The 18,717-nt window shown below is 35.6% G+C and overlaps 1 protein-coding gene across 2 annotated transcripts; it reads left to right on the top strand.

Annotated features, from left to right (window-relative positions):
• On the top strand, positions 1-9,527 carry ppm1kb (protein phosphatase, Mg2+/Mn2+ dependent 1Kb). Of its 2 annotated transcripts, XM_044347154.1 has the most exons (8): positions 1-145; positions 2,235-2,770; positions 2,927-3,027; positions 3,141-3,194; positions 4,993-5,158; positions 5,880-6,024; positions 6,551-6,685; positions 7,001-9,527. In XM_044347154.1, the coding sequence occupies exons 2-8, from the start codon at positions 2,301-2,303 to the stop codon at positions 7,130-7,132; spliced, it is 1,203 nt and encodes a 400-aa protein (XP_044203089.1). In that variant the 5' UTR covers positions 1-145; positions 2,235-2,300; the 3' UTR covers positions 7,133-9,527. The 2 variants fall into 2 exon arrangements, with proteins under 2 accessions (XP_044203089.1, XP_044203090.1); XM_044347155.1 differs by lacking the exon at positions 3,141-3,194.
• Positions 9,528-18,717: the final 9,190 nt, after the last annotated feature.

Genomic DNA, 18,717 nt, shown 5'->3' with positions numbered 1-18,717 from the left:
CATCAGAGGCCCTGTTTGATAACATTGAAGCACAGTCTATGCATTGGAGACGCTGAGAGGAGACGAGGGCGGTTTAAGTCAGTAAGCTACTTCTCAAGTAGCCAGAAGAGGATTAAATCAGACAAATATATCTAAAACATCAAAGGTATGAGTTTTTATTAATACACGCCGCAGAAAGGTGAGGGGGGTTGTCTCCGTGATATTGGACAAACTGCGAAATCATAGCTAATGCTAGTCACCTAGCTAGCTAAAGATCGCTAGCGTTATGTAGCTAACAAGGTAATGCTAACACATTCGAAACCAAACTAACGCTGATCTGCTGCTTTTCTTCATCAGTACAGTAACTTTATGTTACGTACGGCTATTAAAGTATTCTGACAGAAATGGGCACACCCCCGTATGGTACTTTGGTGTTTACATCACAAAATAACTGCTATATTATTGGCGTAAACAGCTAGTTTTATAACTGTCAGGAGTTACATCATTCTTGTAGCGTTGCTTTTCTAAGAAAAATATTTACCTTCGATGTAATTCAACTGCTAAGTCCTATTTTGTGAATCCTGTTGAACAGAATGGCAGTGTATACAGGTTATAAACTTGTATATATAAGTGCGTTGTCAATATTATCCGATGCTGTCAAAGTGTATATTAATTGGTAATGACTGCAAACACAACAGGCCTGAAATTTCAATCATGAATACATAACTTACAATGCTTATTTTCCATCATTATGACAAACCCTTTAATTAAATATGAAATAAGATCACAGTTACACGCAAAAGGTAAGGATTGTCACATAAAGATATTGCAATTGGTTACATTTGGATTAAATCTTGGTCAGCTTTTAAATATGTAATCATCGTGTTCAGTATTGATTAATATGCTGATTATTTTCTCGATTAATAGTTATTCTTAAATGTCAGTTTTGCAGGGCCAAAGATTATGTAAGCAAAATGCTTGTTTCATTCTTAAATGGTCCCAAACCCAAAATAATCCTTCTGATAGTATATATGTGAAAGAAAAGCATCAAATCCTCATATTGGAGAAGTTGGAACCAGTAAACGTTTAGTATGTTGATAAATGAAACATTAAAATATCATGAAGTTGCCAATTAAGTTTCTATCAATCAACTAATTGTTTCTACTTAAGACTTAACATGATTGTACAAGAGTTTCTTGGCACCTTCAATCCGTTCACATAATTTGAACACTGTTTTAAACACCTTTAGTTAACCTTGGGTAAAGGGTTTTCATCTAAACCTGTTTGTCTGTTCTGAGATAATAGGAATCCAAAACGTTCAATAATCATTTCTTGTCAATCTTTAACCTGAATAACACAGAGTCGATGGCAATCAGGGATGGAGTTTGATAGCATTTTACTCTTCTTCAACAAGGGATTCTTTTTTAAATCCCTTATTGAATGTTGTTAGGTTTACTGTTCAACATTAGCAAGTAAAAAATAAAGTAAAAAGGCTGAAATAACTACAGCTCAAAGATGTTTAATCACCTCTTGTTGGCTGAGAAGACAGAAACACTACAGAATTTAGTGGCAGCCAAACTTATGTTCTGATATTCAAAATTTGTACCTACAACCTGTAAATGACATGAGCAGCATAATATATGAAATTTTGTAATGCATAAATTGTTTGCATAAATGTATGTGACACATTCAATGAACAGCTGTAGCCTGCTGTACTTCATGAGCTACTTTCTCTGAATACTGAAAGTCCTGATTTAGAACTATGAAATTGATCAGATTAAAATGTTGACATGAATCAAAGTTAAACTGAGTGATTCTTAAAATGACGTGATAAGCTAATAGGATCAATTGTCTTGAGAAGAGTTGAGTCGCTACTCTGTCAAACAACAAAAACACATAGTTCACTTGCGGTCGTACAGTGGTGTTGCGGAGTGATGTCTCTTTTCACTCACAATCAAGCTTTGGCTCAATACAGACACCAGCTGCAAAGAGCGCATCAACCAGAGAACAGCCAAATCTTAGTCATAACAAAGTCAAGGCTAATTATAGCTGATCTAATCTGCCCTGTGATGAACAGCATTTCATATTAACCAGAGACAGCAACAGTCAGCTAAAAACTGCAACCTAAATATTTTCCATGGCTCTTTGCTTATAAAAAAAAGAGTGAGGGGAGATTAAAGGCTTGATAAGAGATTTGGTAGTGTCTGTGCATATGTTTTGAAAATTCTGTATCTAACAAACCTATTTTCCCCCAGTGTTTGGACAGCACATCCCTCTGCCTCTGCATCCAGTGCTTCTCCAGTGTTTGTGCTGTCAGGGTGATGTCAGCAGCCTGTCTCACGCGTCTGGCAAGGTGCGGTGGGCCCCATGCAGGTCGCAGTGGGCTTTTACAAATGGCCCTAGTCCCACTTTCATTCCAGCAAGACAGCCACCTCCAGTTCACTATCTTCCGAAGACATCTTTACAGCCCTTCAGGAAGACGACATAGCAACACACGCTTTGATCCCGACAGCAGCGGCCGCCCCACCACTTGGGATTCATTTGGCATCTGGGACAATCGTATCGATGAGCCCATCCTGCTGCCCTCTAGTATTCGCTACGGCAAACCCATTCCTAAGGTCAGTCTATCTAAGGTTGGCTGCGCCTCGCTCATTGGTCAACGCAAGGAGAACGAAGACCGCTTCCAGGTCTCCCAAATGACTGACAACATCCTCTACTTCGCTGTTTTTGATGGGCACGGTGGACCAGACGCAGCTGACTTCTGTGACAAATACATGGAGAAATTCATCAAGTGAGGGAATTACAATATTTTATATTCCACTCATTATCAGAGGAAAAAATTTATATGATCAACAGTTTGACTGTCCGCAAATGGGATGATATCAAGAAAAAGTCATACTTTTGTAGTTGATATTCTGATCATTGTAGTTTTTGGTTGTTGTTTCAGGGACCTTGTGACAGAGGAGGACAATCTGGAACTAGTTTTAACTAAAGCCTTCCTTGAAGTAGACAAAGCTCTTGCAAAGCACTTACACTTCTCTCCAAACGGTAGGTTCTTTCATGTTACATGTACATAGATATTCTGTGTATATATACACATATATGTATGTAATGCCACTTTTTTCTTTCCTTTCAAAACTTAACTGACTTATCTTACCTAGGCTTTGAAGCCTTGGATTTCCCAACTGACATGACCCGAGCACATTTGGTCAGAGGTCTGTCATTTAACCCAAAATTACTTAATGATTGATGAGCAATAAACCAGCCACAAGTAGCAGGACCGACACTAGTGCTTCACTGCTTCCAGTACTAAACATAAAGACGGGCAACAAATAAAGGGAAAAACCTGGATACGTGTGTGGATGAACATAATAAATGTGGCTGCTTGAACGGTTTTATGTGTATAAAAATGATGTGAATCATATACTGTGTAGTCAGCAGGCCTCAACCCAGTTGAGCACCTATGGGAGATTTTGGACAGCGATCTTCACCACCATCATCAAAATACCAAATGAGAGAATATCTTTTGGACGAATGGTGTTTATTTCTCCAGTAGAGCTCCCGAAATGTGTCGAATCTGTGTTAATATTGAAGTTCTGGAGGCTTATGGTAGCCCAACACCTTGCCAAGACACTTTATGGTGGTTTTTCCTTTTATTTGTCACCCATCGCTTGATATTTTCTCATACTGCAGACTGTAGTATTTAACACTGGCATTTAAATTAATATTAGGGTTAATCTGAGCATCACTCTGAGAATAAATGTAAAACTTCTTTCTCAACAAATCATATGATCTGCAGGTTTTCCCTTATTTATATAGAAACCTTTCAAATTAGCTTGACTTTTCTCAGCCGACATTATGTCTGATTAAGGTATCTGTTCATATGAAAGCTAGTTTACCTGTTATGTGGCCAAACATCGGCCACGCTGTGTGAAATGTCCCAATATGCTTGTGTGTGTGTGTGCATGTTATCTACGGCAGCTGCTGACCCAGCCTAGAGCTGGAGGCCCTTGGCACCAATGTGGATGACGAGAGGCTAGATATTGAAGGAGAGTCCAGCGGGTCCTAAATCCTGGACTACTGGAAGGTTCCTTATCTTTCTCTCACTCCTCACTCTCTCTCTCGCTCTCTTCCTTTTCTTTCTACTCTCACCAAGTGTATGCAAAGCTTCTTGTGAGACAGTGCTTCAGTTTTGAGAAGTCGTATGAGATGTATGTTGTCAGCGACAGATCTAGTCCATGAGAGATGCAGCATGTTAAATATGTAGAGTAGGATTAAAAAAACAAAAACATAGCTTAAAATCTCCAGTCATTTCTTCGGAGCGAGAAAGGTTGAATGCAGACCTACAAATTTCAGCAGATAAATCTACTTAGTGACATTTAATGACTCTCATAAAGTTGGCTGGAAACATGTTGCTGTGTTCTACAGTATGTGAAAGTAACATCTTACTGTTTGCCAGCATTAATGAGAATTGTTATTAAATACCTTTACCAAGTACAAAGTGATTAAATTTGATATAACTTTCCTTATAGAAGATACATAGTATATTTTTTACATTTGTAACTTTAGATAAATGCATGCAAAACATAGAAGTAAAACAAATCACCTTCTCAGGGAGTATCAAGAAAGAAGTTTTCTCTTTTTAGATGAGTTTATGTGTTACTAACATCAACAACAACACTGGACACTGATAAGTTTTGTGTCAGTTGTTAATATTTATTGTTTTTAGTTTCAGCTGTAGACTGAACTCTGCTGTAACATTTGCTCTGGACCTCAACTCTGCTGAAACAGTTCGACCTGCATGTGTGACTCCCTCCTCTGTTGTTTACTGTGTAATCTCTAGTTCACTATAAGTCCACTATATGACTTCCCACCCATGTGTTCATGTTTTAGTGTGTGTGATGGATGTGAGAGTGTGAGATACACACCATGTGATTGTTGTGAACAGTGACTTCTTTGTGTGGACCATCATGGCATGTTCCTCCTCTGATGTTTCTTTTTATGTCTCTGTAGTACCTGGGATGAACGCAGGAAGCACCGCCACTGTGGCGCTTTTGAGGGACGGCATTGAGCTGGTGGTGGGCAGTGTGGGTGACAGCCGTGCCATGCTGTGTCGCAAGGGCAAGGCCCTAAAACTCACTGTCGACCACACTCCTGAGAGGAAGGACGAGAAAGAGAGGTACATAGATGTTTGTCAGTGCCGCTGCTGTTTTGTTGCACCTATTAGGGCAACTTACATCCTTATCATCCTATTAGCACATGGATTTTGCTGACCTCATGAGATCAGGCACCAGGCAGAATAAATGAAAATATTTGTGTTGAAGTGCAAACCCTACTGATGCTTTTTTCCCTAAATGTAACTTCCAGAGAGTAATGTAACTCATATCTGTGAGAACATCAACATTTAGTGTTTAAAAGGACCATTTTTGGAACAGGTATTTAGACTATAAATCTCTAAGTAGTGCTCAAGATAGCTTGTATGTTTATTTATTGAATGTTAAATAAGCTCACTGCTGGTTTTTGGTCTTTTTCTATGGATTACAACATCTAGTGACTACCTGGCACCTAGTAGGAGCTCATAGGAGAAGGTAATGTTGGATGTAGAAAAAATTCAGGTGATGGAGAAGACCTTAAAACATCTATACAGATAACAGTTGGGTCTGACCATGGCTCTGATGACCAGAGCAGGATGAAGGAGTATAACCCAACGAATCAGGATTTTTCTGTAGCTTCAGAATCTCATTATTGATGAGTCATACAGCTTCAAAACACATTTAAAAGTTATGCTATAAGCACTGTTGGTATTTGCTGTAATGAGCTTTAGAGGGATATTGTTACTTGATTTGTAAAAATAACTCGTTCTTTGTTTACATCTCTGCCCCTTTTGCACTTGCCACAAGGATAAAGAGAAGCGGAGGTTTCATTACCTGGAATAGTCTGGGACAGCCGAACGTCAACGGCAGGTTGGCTATGACGCGCAGCATCGGAGACTTTGACTTGAAGAACATGGGTGTCATTGCTGAGCCTGAGACCAAGAGAATATCGGTAGGTTCATAAAAATCTATTCTGTCACAACTTGGTCCACTGGATGTTTAAGGTTAATTCATACAGGAATTATAGCCTAAATGATATGTGTTAAATATGTGTACGGTAGCATAACGACAACACAGACTCTCAGTATTTAACAAACACTTAATCTTCTTATTTTTGGATATGAACCAGTCCATATTTTTTACCCTTATCTGTATGTATGTGATGATGTGAATATTCTACAGTAAATATTGTTCATCTAGATATACTTTTGTATAAATATTCTCCCCTCCGTCATATTAATTCTGAATAAGCAGCAAAACACATTTTCACATCTGCTCCAAACTCTAAATATCTCTATAAAGACACTGTATAATAAGATATTAGTTCACAATTTCTTTCTTTCATAACCCCTTTCAAAGTTTTGTTGAATTTCTGATCATACCTCTTATAAATTACAGTAATATTTCAATCCCACTTGGTGGAAAATGGCTTTAAAAAGTTGTAATTGTTGTTAAATATCGCTTGCCCTTTTCTTTAGTTGACCCATGTCCATGACTCCTTCCTGGCACTGACCACAGACGGCATTAACTTCATTATGAACAGCCAGGAGATCTGTAATGTCATCAACCAGTGCCATGATCCCAAAGAGGCAGCACAGAGAATATCTGACCAGGTAGGAATTTTATACTGGCTTTTGATTCGCCCATAATGAAACCCCATAAATGTATACAGATTTATCTTCTATATGATGAACTTTTAGTATGTTTAAATATTTCAGAGAATTCGTAATCTCTCTCTCGTTTTTGGAAATTGCCTACATCAGGGTAGTATTATGCACACACTGAATATCAATGTAGTTTTTTAATTGCCTCTTCCCTGTAGCATGCAGTATGTCCCCATAATTCCTATTATTTTATCTCTTATTTGTTGCTCTACATTGGATTTTGTGAGTAAAGTTATTTTACATTGTGGATGTCTTCTCTCTCAGGCTCTTCAGTATGGAACAGAAGACAATAGCACAATTATTGTCGTGCCCTTCGGTGCTTGGGGAAAGCATAAAAGTTCAGACACAAGTTTCTCCTTCAGCCGAAGTATTGTGTCCAGCGGGCGCTGGGCGTAGATGGCAGGATGTTGGATGAAAAGGTGTGGTCGGCGGACCTTATTAATGTGTGCAATACAATCGAACAATGGTGTCCTTGTGAAAACATTATAAAGGGTGAGGTTGGCCCAAACAATAATACCAGAGGGTTACAAGATGTTATTTAGAGTAGCATGATATTTATTCGCCCCTGAAATAAGAGGCGGTGAATACATGATGTGCACTAAATGAAAAACATCCTCTTTATACAAGGTTTTATCCACTAGCAAACCAATGACCTTGTAGGTGCTAAAAGCTGAGAAATTTCTGATTGGCAGGCAGAAATTCAAAACGTGAGCTGTCACATAGCAAAACGTGTAGCCTTCTCTACATGAGCTAAGTTTTTAAGGCTAGTATTCCCAACTGTCTGCCATTCAGATATTTTCTTTTATCTATTTAGCTGTTCATAAGCACCCAATTTTGCACTTTTTTTTATTTTCAAGGTGAAATTAACTTGGTTTCATTTTTAAAAACAGTGATTTTATTAGCTGTTTTAAAGTCAGCAGTCTTTTATTTTGGACAGTTTCTCAGTGTTGTTGTTGGACCATATGCATAGAAGAAAGTGGGAAAATATGATAATTAAACCGCATTAATTGAACCCTTGAGAATACAAAATCTACTTTGATAATCATAGAACCTCATGGCTTTTGAACAACTTGAGTACAAGTGTCATGAGAAAAAATAAGTCAGTTTCCTTTTTATCTTGTATATGTTAAAGCATCCAAATTGGACCATACAGAAAACTGAACAGTTTTGAAAATTCTTAGTTTGTTTCATGGAACGATCGCTCTTCTAAACATTTCTCCATTTCTAAGAATTTCTCAAACAAGGTTCTACACTTCTTGTTTTCATCGTACTTTTAAAAAGTACTACAGCGCCACTGAAAATCATTGATGCCTAATTGCACAATCTTGAGGGTCAAAGATAAATCAACAAAACCCTGAATGTTCTTTGACCTGGTGTGCTAGCGGGCTGTGTGAGTGGAGCTGTTTAAATGAACAGCACTTCAGTGGCTGAACCTGACATTTATAATAATATGATATTCATGTTTATTGCAATATAAACATATAAGCTCAAGCTTGTGTTAAGTGTTAATATCTGTACTGTTTTGAGACAGGTCTTATTAGGGCACTAAGACGTGTTCAGGGTACAGAAATGTACAGTTTATGTAGTGTGAATAAGTCTATTTATGTACATCTGGAAAACAATAGTTCTCTGTTACATTTACTTAATTACTCGGCTGAAGAGAATCTCATATCAGAATATTTCACACACGCTGGACTTAAGCTTGTGTTGTGTAACTCTGTTAGTCAGTAATTCCTAATTTCCACCGTGTATGTCACTCAAAGAGCAAAGCACACTTAATGCAACACTAAAGAATTGTTCAGCTAAGAGCCATGTATGACAATGTGAATGTTTGCTTAAATGCCCTCCATGACTAAAAAGATAATCAAACCATGTAGGGTATAGGAGTAATTAAGCTGTGCAAGTCTTGGCTAACGTAATGTGACGTCATTTATGGAAGACTTAAAGGTGCAGTTTGTAGAATTTAGTGGCATTTAGCGGAACGGATTTTGCAGAAATGGAATATAATATTATATGTAAGTGTGGTTTAATTGGTGTATAATTGCCTGAAAATAAGTATCATTGTGTTTCCGTTAACTCAAAATGAACCCTTTTATATCTATATATAGATATATCTTCCACAGAGACGGCCATGTTGCACCACCATGTTTCTACAGTAGCCCAGAATGGACAAACCAAACACTGGCTCTAAAGAGGGCCTTTCGCGTTTTTCACGAGTTTTGGGGCCACTGTAGCTTCTCCTATAGTACATGCTTGGAATTCAGTTGGTTGCAATCTGCAGTCTCACTGCTAGAGGTCACTAAATCTTACACACTGGCCCTTTAAACCATGATCGACTGTTCAGTTTTTGTTCATTGTTGGTATGATCTTTTGTTCTGTGGTTATTGAAGCTAGACAAATGCAACACCTCATATTTATCTGCATACTTCTTCTCTATCTGTGAAACTTACAAATGTTTTTCCTCAAACACCATTTATAAATGTTTTGTAAATAAGTAAATTTTTCCCTCATTCACTTTTTGAAAAATAATCTTGATTTTATTATGAGGACTTTGTCTTTATACATAACACGTCCTGCTTACAAGCCTTCTCATCTGTTCAAGTTATCTATCACAGTGTATTCAATTTTTCTTAACTGTATTTTGTTTTACTGTCAAATATCAAATATAATCACTGTAGCAGTGGACCTGTACCTGGGACCTTAATGTGACTGTGTCAACAACACTGTTAGTACTGTATTTTTGGTCTAAATGGCTTGTGACACTTCAATTAAAAAAAACTGTACATCAAAATGTGTGCTGTTTGTTGAAATTTACTGAATGTAGTTATATTGTCTTGGAATTTGAAACAGCCATTAAAACAGTTTACTGTAGTAAATCAATTGTAGAATGTTACAGTCGTGAAACAAGATTTTAGACTACATTTATATGATGTCTACAAGTTTACTGGCTTCATATTTCCTCATATACATATAGAGATATAGTTATAGACAACCAGGGTCTGATGAATACTGTTGTTTTGTTTTGTTTGTTTTTTGAGGCCAGCACTGATCATTAATATTTAACAGTATATTGATGATATTCATTTTTATGTGACATAAATGAATACCAAATGAGCTAATATTGACTGACCATGTCTATTCAAATCAGTATGACCATGAAAGACAAGTAAATTTTTAAAAACCAAATATTTTAGCCAAGATAAGAATTTAACTGACATGTAAACATTTGATATTAGAGCACTTTCTTGTCTGTTGTTTGAAAAAGTAATCTGCTCATTCCTGGATATCTTAGTATTCAAGTGTTTCTGCAAAATCAACTATAATCCTTAACCTCTAGATTAATCAATTGCCAGGTGTCTTGACAGTAGTTTATGTGGTTAGCTTTAACAAGTTGACCTAGCTTCACTGTAACAGGCAAACTAAAGCACAAACCACTAATTATACTGTGACTGCTTGCCCAACAATATGCCATCTGTAATCAAATTAAATATCATTAGTGAATTTACTGTATTTTTAATCTCGTTCTTCAGGTTTAAATATCATGAATATAGACTGTTGCAATAGGTAACTAGCAAGCTAGTTATTGTACTTAAGAGTTCCCGCCGTTTGCGTTGCTAAGCAACATGCAACGTAAAAGGGTCATTCTGCTTGATGACGTCACCATCCCAACTCGTTTTGGCGATACGTATTTACTCCGGTTAGAGATATTTTTCCCAGGACGGCGAAGTCATGACCCGCCCTACTCTGCCTCTGATTGGCTTACCCTGATATTCTTATCTCAATCCTAACCAATCTCAATCCTCATAGCCAACTCAACGAACGAAAGCAACGTGTACTAGCCAATCACAGGCGGAGAAGGGCGGGTCATGACTTCGCCATCCTAGGAAAAAAAGGCCTCCGGCTAATGAGAGAGCTCTTTATGGTCGGGTACTATTATCCAAAACGGAGGGAATATCCAGATCTGTTGTTTTGTCACTTTATTTCCCACAGATAAGGTGCTTTACAAGGAGGAATAAGTCTCATCATTTAAATAAATTCGAGCTTTGTAACACCAAAAACCACGGAGGTCTGGAAATTCTAGATTTTACCTCCTTTAATAACAAGTTTGAGTTGAAGTGGATTATTGAATACTTAAAAAACAAGGATAGTATTTGAAATATTTTTCCCCATTATCTGTTTGATCCAGGTATCAAATTTCTACTAAAATGTGACTGTTGATAAAAATCTCTTTAAGTTGACAGTTTTTCATCAGCAAGCACTGACAGCTTGGTTATTAGCTAACAGTCTTTACTTTTTACCTAACAGGTACTTAATATGGAACAATAAAGGCATCTGATATAAAAATATGACACATGGTTTAATAATGGAATATTGACACCAATTATTTAATCAAAATGGTTATTTATTATCTTATTAAGAATTTCTTGATAAGTTCAAAATACCTATAAAACCAAAGGAGCATGCTACCAGAAAGTGTCCTTATACTCTGGAGCTGTAGACCTACCTTTTAATTTTGAAGATGGTGTGGAAAAATATTAGGATTAATATTAGGAACACAGCTGTGTCATTGTCCCATCATCTAGATGTTTTTGGTCTTCCTTATTTAACGATCTACAGTGTGAGAAAGCATGGGATATTTGTGATAAATACTGTATCAATAACAAGTTTAAGGAAATGTCTTTCATCTGGTAAAACGTGTTAGACAGATTCAGACTGGATATTGATTATAAGTGTGATTTTTTTTGGACTAGAAAAAGAGAATATTTCCCATCTATTTTTTCACTGTATATATACAACAATGTTCTGGATTGGCATAGCCAACTTTCTATAAAAGAAACTTCAGATGAATGTTGAAAAAGATATTTTGATGTAATGCTATATTTCAGTCAAGATGCGATTGAAAAGAACATGCTGTATATCATACAACTTTGATTTATTATTTTTGGAAAATTCCATATTCATGAGAAAAAATGGTGAAGAACCAAACCAACTTTCCTGCACTTTATTAATGAACTTAAACAATATAGCATCATTTTATCTAATGTTAAAAACACAAAAGCTATTAAGACCAAGTTATTAAGCAAATATAATATGCTGCATACAACACAAACTCTGGCATTGTAAAATGTAAAATGTAATCTTTTTTTGTTTGTTTGTTTGTTGTCTTTTTTTGTTTTTGTTTTTGTTTTCATATGTATCTATTTGTTCCTCTGAATATGAACATGAGTACAATAAAGAAAAAAGATAAATGAATTACTGTGGTTATCCTCACTGTAATATATATTTAAAATAAAATTAAATATAATATAAAACACAACCCTGCCGCTTCACGTTTTCTTTTTTAAAATATTACTATATATATATATATATATGTAGTGTGGAAGGTTGTTGTTGTGGACATTAATGAATGAATGAATGAGGAACAAAATTAAGACATTAGAAAATTAGACAATAAACATCAAAATGGATCAGATGCCAATTGCTGTATTCGTCTGTATGCTTTATAGAGAGGCTGAAGAGGAGGATGCTGTCAAAGAAGAGCCAGGATGAGGAGGAGGATGGAGAGGAGACATATTAGCTTTGTACGTCTAATCATTGTGCTTTTTTGTTAACCATTTATATGTAGACTTGACAGTTTACTTGCTACACTGAGATAAAAACTAATGCAGTTTAATATTGTATAAAGTCTTCATTTAATGTGTCAGAGAGATTTTTCTAATATTTAGTCTATCCTCATTCATATAAATGGGACAAACACCTCACATAAACATTACATTAAAAAAACATTAACATTATAACCTTACTGAGGTTGACATTTATTGCAGGGCTGTTGTATTAGACTGCATTTGTTTTATTATTCTCCATCTAATAATCTGACAAGTACAGGTGAGGTTTGATACTTTTGATAGTTTAATAATATTGAAATGGATTATCCTACATTCCTTATACATATTTGGTACTCAATCATCACTATACATCAATGCAAGTACCTGTACCTCATCTTTGTCATGTACATCATTAATTTATTATTGCACAGGACAGACTTAAACACAAACACAATATTTCATGTCTATGATACAGTTATCATATAGGCTACAGTAACTTTTTGACTCAGAACCTGGGAAGGTAGCTGTGCTCTTACAATATCTATCAAGCAATGAAAGAAATAGAAACCCTCTCAAGCAGAAGCAAACACCTGATCAAACAGGTCAGATGTCAGAGGGTAGACTTACAATTTGTATTTAGATATTAGATATATATATACAGTTGAATAAATATTTAATAGTAAAAACACATAAATAAGTAATAAATATACTACATAATAAATATAACAATTAATAAGCAATGTTTAAAAAAATCTAAAAATTGGTTTCTTTTTTTTAACAGGACCAAAGTCCCTTACAAAGGTATGCACAAATGAACGACTGTGTGTCTATTATTCTCGCCATTTTCTTTTCTGGAGCTGACTTGAAACCAGCCTTCAGGATATCCAGAACAGCATCAACATGCTGGTCCAGATGCTGCCCCAGCAAAAAGCCCACGGATGGAGCCATGAATCTGAGGTTTACGGTTTACCAACTTGCCTGTGGAGCCTTCTACAGGGTAAATGTAGGCGTTTTTGACGTGCCACTAGCCACAGTTTGCAGGACCATCCACAATGTTGTAGAGGAAGTGATGACCATCCTCTTCAGAGCTACTCAGTTCATTGTCTCGTTTTTTGTAACGTTTTTTCAAAAGTTCTCTTTTTCCTCCTCCAACTGTTATTTATTAGGACAATAGTATCAAACACCTTTGAAATTCAATTTGCTTGATTCTCACTGAGCAGCTATTTATCTATTTTTAAATGGTTACACAAATACCACAAGCTCTTTCTTTTACTTGATTAGAAAACCACTTGCATATTAATCAATAATGAAAATAATTGTGAGTCCTGTTGCAACCCTATTAACCTTTTCAGATTTTTTTACAATGACTATAGGCAGATAGGCCTATTGATTTCCATTCATTTTTGTCCCATACAAAAATCAATTAGCAAACTTCTTTATCTTGCTCAACTTTTGAAATCCATCACAGTAGACCATGCATTGATAGTGTAATGTAAAAAAAATAAAAATAAAAAAAATAAAAAAGAAAGTAATGCACTATTGCTAATAGATTTTCATACTGTAGAAATCAGTAGAAACCAATGATGTCACACATGTGAAAACTGTCTCAATTTGAATTATTTGTGAGTTGAGTGGTAAAGAAAGGGTTAAACCTGTGCAGATTTGTGTGAGTGTGAGGCTGAATGTTGAGGCGCCTCTCTCTGCTGTCATGAGCTGATGTTGGTCAGTTTGGCCTCTCTCTCTCTCTCTCTCTCTCTCTCTCTCTCTCTCTCTCTCTCTCTCTGTCTGCTCTGTCAGTCTGCAGCAGCGGCGCTCCTGAAGGCTGCAGCAGGACTCAGTACCAGCAGCCTTCTCACAGCTTCACAGCCTGGTAAGTCACTGCAATTAAACTTTCCGTTACTTTGCACCAACATCTTATTCAGAAGATTTCAGCAATATCTCACTCATCTTAATTTGGGTTCTGACAGTATGCTTGTGTAGGTATTCCGTTAGTCTGATTGGGGATTGGACAGGAAGAAATAGTTCAATAAAGTTTTTTTTTCTCATACTTTAAAACCAAGACCTAATTAATAGTGATAATGTGAGAGTCAGAGCTGTATTTTACTGAGGTCATGAGTCCTCTGTGAGGCTTTTATGGATAAGATGAGTTTTTATCCAGTTTGTTGAGAGAAATGACTGAAGTTCAGTTACAGCATACTATGTGTTAATTTCCAGACATGTTCCCAAAGCTTCTTTTCAGTGTTACTGAAAGTTAAAATTACTGAAAACATGCTGTTCTGAAGCAAATAAAGGAACCACCTTAAAACAAAGATTATGATGAAGTGCATACTGTATATTATGTTTTCATTTTATTTCAAATGTGCACACACATATATACAAGACCATATATGCCACAGAATCAAAAACATAATGGCACTAAGACACAAAATTTTAATATTTACTACTTACTTACTTTTTTTTTTTTTTTTAACTTTTTTTACTATTTACTTATTCAGATTAATTGCAGAACAACAGAGAGAACATTTTGATCCTCAAAATAAAAAATAATTATCCAAAGTCAAAGTTGAGTTAAATGATTTTAGTTCATAGAGCAAGACAGAGTACCTGGATGGTAGCTGACCCAGTTTTCTTCTGGATAGTAAAATGAAAATGATCGAATGGTTGATATTTAATCAATTATGTCTATGTCCTATGTCTTCAAAAGAACTGTGGACAAGAAATAACTCAGACAGTTTCTCTGAAGGGCTTAATAAATACTTTCTTGCAAGGATGCTAAATCATTTGATTCTCCCATAACATTAAAGGAATCATATGCCGCACTGAAAGATATGAACCGGGGTAAATCACCAGGTTGGAATGGTATCTCCCCTGAATTTCACAGAGATGTTAACACTGCAATTATTATGTTTTGCATAAGGTAGAGACCCCAAGCTATGCTCAAATTGGCATCTTTTATCCCTTATTAATTGATAAGTGATAAATTGTGTACAAAGGTAATGGCCCGTCATCTTGAGACAGTGCTGCCGATGTTGGGCCACCCGGGCCAAACGGGTTTTGTTAAGCACAGACTGTCTTCACACAATATGGGACATCTCCTGCATATTATACATTTAGGGCAAACTCTATCACCACCATGCGCATTGCTGTTTGTAGAGGTGGAAAAAGCCTTTGACGGAATTCCAAGAAGTGAAGGGGATACAGTATCAGTGAAGGCCACCATACATAAGACATCCTTGTACGCCGATGACTTGTTAATATATCTTGACCAGGTACTGACTCCCAAAGAATTTTGATCAATATCTGGTTGTAAGATAAATTTGAAAAAGCATTGTCTACTTCCTCTAAACTCGACAATGAATACTACTAACACAAATCTTTATTCAGGTATACCAATGGTTTCAAATTTTAGATACTTGGGACTCAACATTTATTCTTCTTTGGACAAAATTGTGACAAAAAAATTATAAAAAAAAAACAACCCTTTTTAAATCCACTACAGAAGATTCAGCAGGTTATTGGAATAGAAATTTACATGGGAAGGACAAAAACTAAGAATTAGAACTACAATACACCAGCGTGATAACAGATCAGGAGGTTTCAATGTCCTACATTTTGAAATGTATTATTTATCGTTTATGCTCCATCCATTGATAAAATGGTTTGTACAGGAGTTAAAGATACATTGGGTCCAATTAGAAAAACGTGTATCACCATATACTTTTAAAGATGTGCTTTTTTCATGTTTATCACATAAGTATTGTAACACCCATTTTGGACCAATTTTAGGCCAGTAGATTTATACATGGCAACATTTTGGAATGCTAGGCCAATGGGAAGCAAAATGGCATATGGATACACAAATATTCAATAATAACATCATACAAATAGGTGGAAAACCCATAAAATTACCACAGTGGCAAAACTGTGGTGTTCACACCTTCCCAGATATCTACAACAATGATGGACGGAGGTTATTCCAGGACCTGAGAGATAGCTATAATTTACTGGGTCAGCTTTCTTTTTTTATTTACAGTTGCGCACTGCCATATGTTGTTCCATGGACTCAGTCATTACATATTCACCCGTTTGTAGAAACAATTACAGGTTTTAGGGGCTTTGTGCTGTTCACTGGGCATTGTTACTGAATGAAAGATAGACCTTAAAAGCTATGATCAGAACATAGATTAGAGGAGAGTTTGGAATAATATTCCACTCATTTCATGTAATTATAACCATCACTTGCTAAATTATAAAGTTATTCATAGGTTTTATTTATGTCCAAAAAACCGTTACCAACTAAAAATTGACTCCAAGCCCTGCATGTTCACTATGCTCGCAAAATGAAATGAGAACACACATAAACATGTTGTGGGAAGGTCGGGGGGTTAATACCTTCTGGATACAAATAGTAAGAGCCTTTTCAGATATAATGGATGTAATTATACCTTCCCTTCCAAACATTATCTTATTGAATAATGAGTCTTCTCTTGCTTTAACAAGCCATCAAAAAAGACATTGTTCTGTGGAATAACAGCATCAAAAGAAATAGTATTAATGAGATGGAAATATCCACATGATCTGAATATACAACACTGGCTTTCATCGTTATATAATCCTCTTTCTTTAGAAGTAATAGTACGTTGTATGAAGGCTGAGGCAACAGAAGGATGGAATGAGTAAAGAGCAGGTTAAGTTATAATCAGGATCATATGAGGGCTAAATAGAGGTTTGAAAATTATTTATAATAAATTGCGATCAAATTTTATTTTAAAGTTCAGCTAGGACATAGCACACCAACGTGTTTATCTTGGGTTCTCCTGGGTACACATTCTTTATTATTCATATAATTTATTTTTGTATTTCGTTTCATCTCACTATGTGAATGTAAATGTATGTACATTTATAATGCATATGTGATTACCTTAGTGTATAGATGTAGATGTGTTATATCAACACAATATTTCAGTTAATTGATTATGAAATGTAATGTCTCCTACATAATGAAAGAAAGAAGAAAAAACAATAAAAATTTGGTCACAAAAAAACCAAAACTATTATATCCACCAAAATTGAAACTTACACATGGTGGCAGGTTGCTAAAACACCCGCATTCTCCTAAGTACTGAGGACATGACCTCAGTGTCTTTAATGGTCAAATTCCTCCAAATTACACTGAGGCAGCAAAGACAGAGATGAAAATCATGAAAGCTGCATGAAAATTATTACTAACAAGGAGAAGAAAAATACGAGGCCACAGCATTGTACTGAAGCTCTGGAGGTTTGTCTTGTTTTAAATTAAGATCATAATTCTTTACTTGCAAGAAGAACAAAAACATTTTATTTATTGTGTTTATTTATTTATTTATATATACTGACACATAAGAAAGAGGTCTTTGGAAGTCAAAACCACCGAGTTCCTCACAGAAAATATTTTTCCCTAAGCCGAACACAGAAGTTATTATTTAAAATTTCTGTTAGTAATAGTTCAGTTTATCCATATTTTTTTTCTTGTTTTTTAATTACAGTGTTTGTAAATGTCATGACCTTATGTACAGGAATTATTATATTTGTTTATAATATAAAGAATTTATAGCATATTAAAGAAATACTGTAGGAGCTGTTGAATTATCAGGACACAAATATAAAAAAAATTCTCAGGATATAACATGTAAAGATGCTAGCCGATCTTTTTCTGGCATCGATGATAACATTTTGGTTGTTACATAATATTTGAATAAGATAAGTTGCAGGTTATTCTGTCTGGATTTCACTCTACAGCATGTTTAAAATAAGTAATACGTATGTAGGTTTCAGAGCTATTTTTGTAAAAATAGATTGGAGCACAACTATCAGCTTCATACATTTTGCAATATGTTTAAAATAATAAATATTTCCATAATAATCATTGATTGATTTGTGTCATTTTACAGTACAGATTTTACAGCTTTTCAAGTGTTGCAGATATGATTATTTTCACACTTGTTCTTCTTTAGTTGATGTACAAACATTTGTCAGTTGTACTTGTCCAGCATCAAAACACTTTTATGAGGCTTTAATGTCCCATGAAAATACCTGGATAAGGATTAGTGTGGTGTCAAAACGTAATTTGTCATTGGAGCTGTGTGTGTGTGTGTGTGTGTATACTTTGTGTGGTTTCCTCCCTTCATCCTTCACATTTATTCAGGATTTTCCTCAAGAAGTTATTCAGTAGAAGTGTAGATCCTAACACAGCTTGTCTCATGGTTGATTTAGTTCATAGATGACAGCATAAATAACAGCCACAATCATGAAATTAACTACCTCTGCTCTTTTTTGCCTTCAGTGTATTGTTTTAATCTAAGAAATTTCATCCTGACAGGGTGCTCGCTGCAGAGG

This window comes from Thunnus albacares, chromosome 3 (assembly GCF_914725855.1).
Source record: "Thunnus albacares chromosome 3, fThuAlb1.1, whole genome shotgun sequence".
Taxonomy (NCBI): domain Eukaryota; kingdom Metazoa; phylum Chordata; class Actinopteri; order Scombriformes; family Scombridae; genus Thunnus; species Thunnus albacares.
Note: the sequence above shows the minus strand (reverse complement) of the source record. Positions and strands in the feature narration are given on the sequence as shown.

Coding starts and splice junctions, on each gene's coding strand:
- ppm1kb (XM_044347154.1), top strand. CDS start 2,301: ATGTCAGCAGCCTGTCTCACGCGTCTGGCAAGGTGCGGTGGGCCCCAT. Junction 2,771..2,926: donor TACATGGAGAAATTCATCAA/GTGAGGGAATTA, acceptor TTGTTGTTTCAG/GGACCTTGTGACAGAGGAGG. Junction 3,028..3,140: donor CTTACACTTCTCTCCAAACG/GTAGGTTCTTTC, acceptor TATCTTACCTAG/GCTTTGAAGCCTTGGATTTC.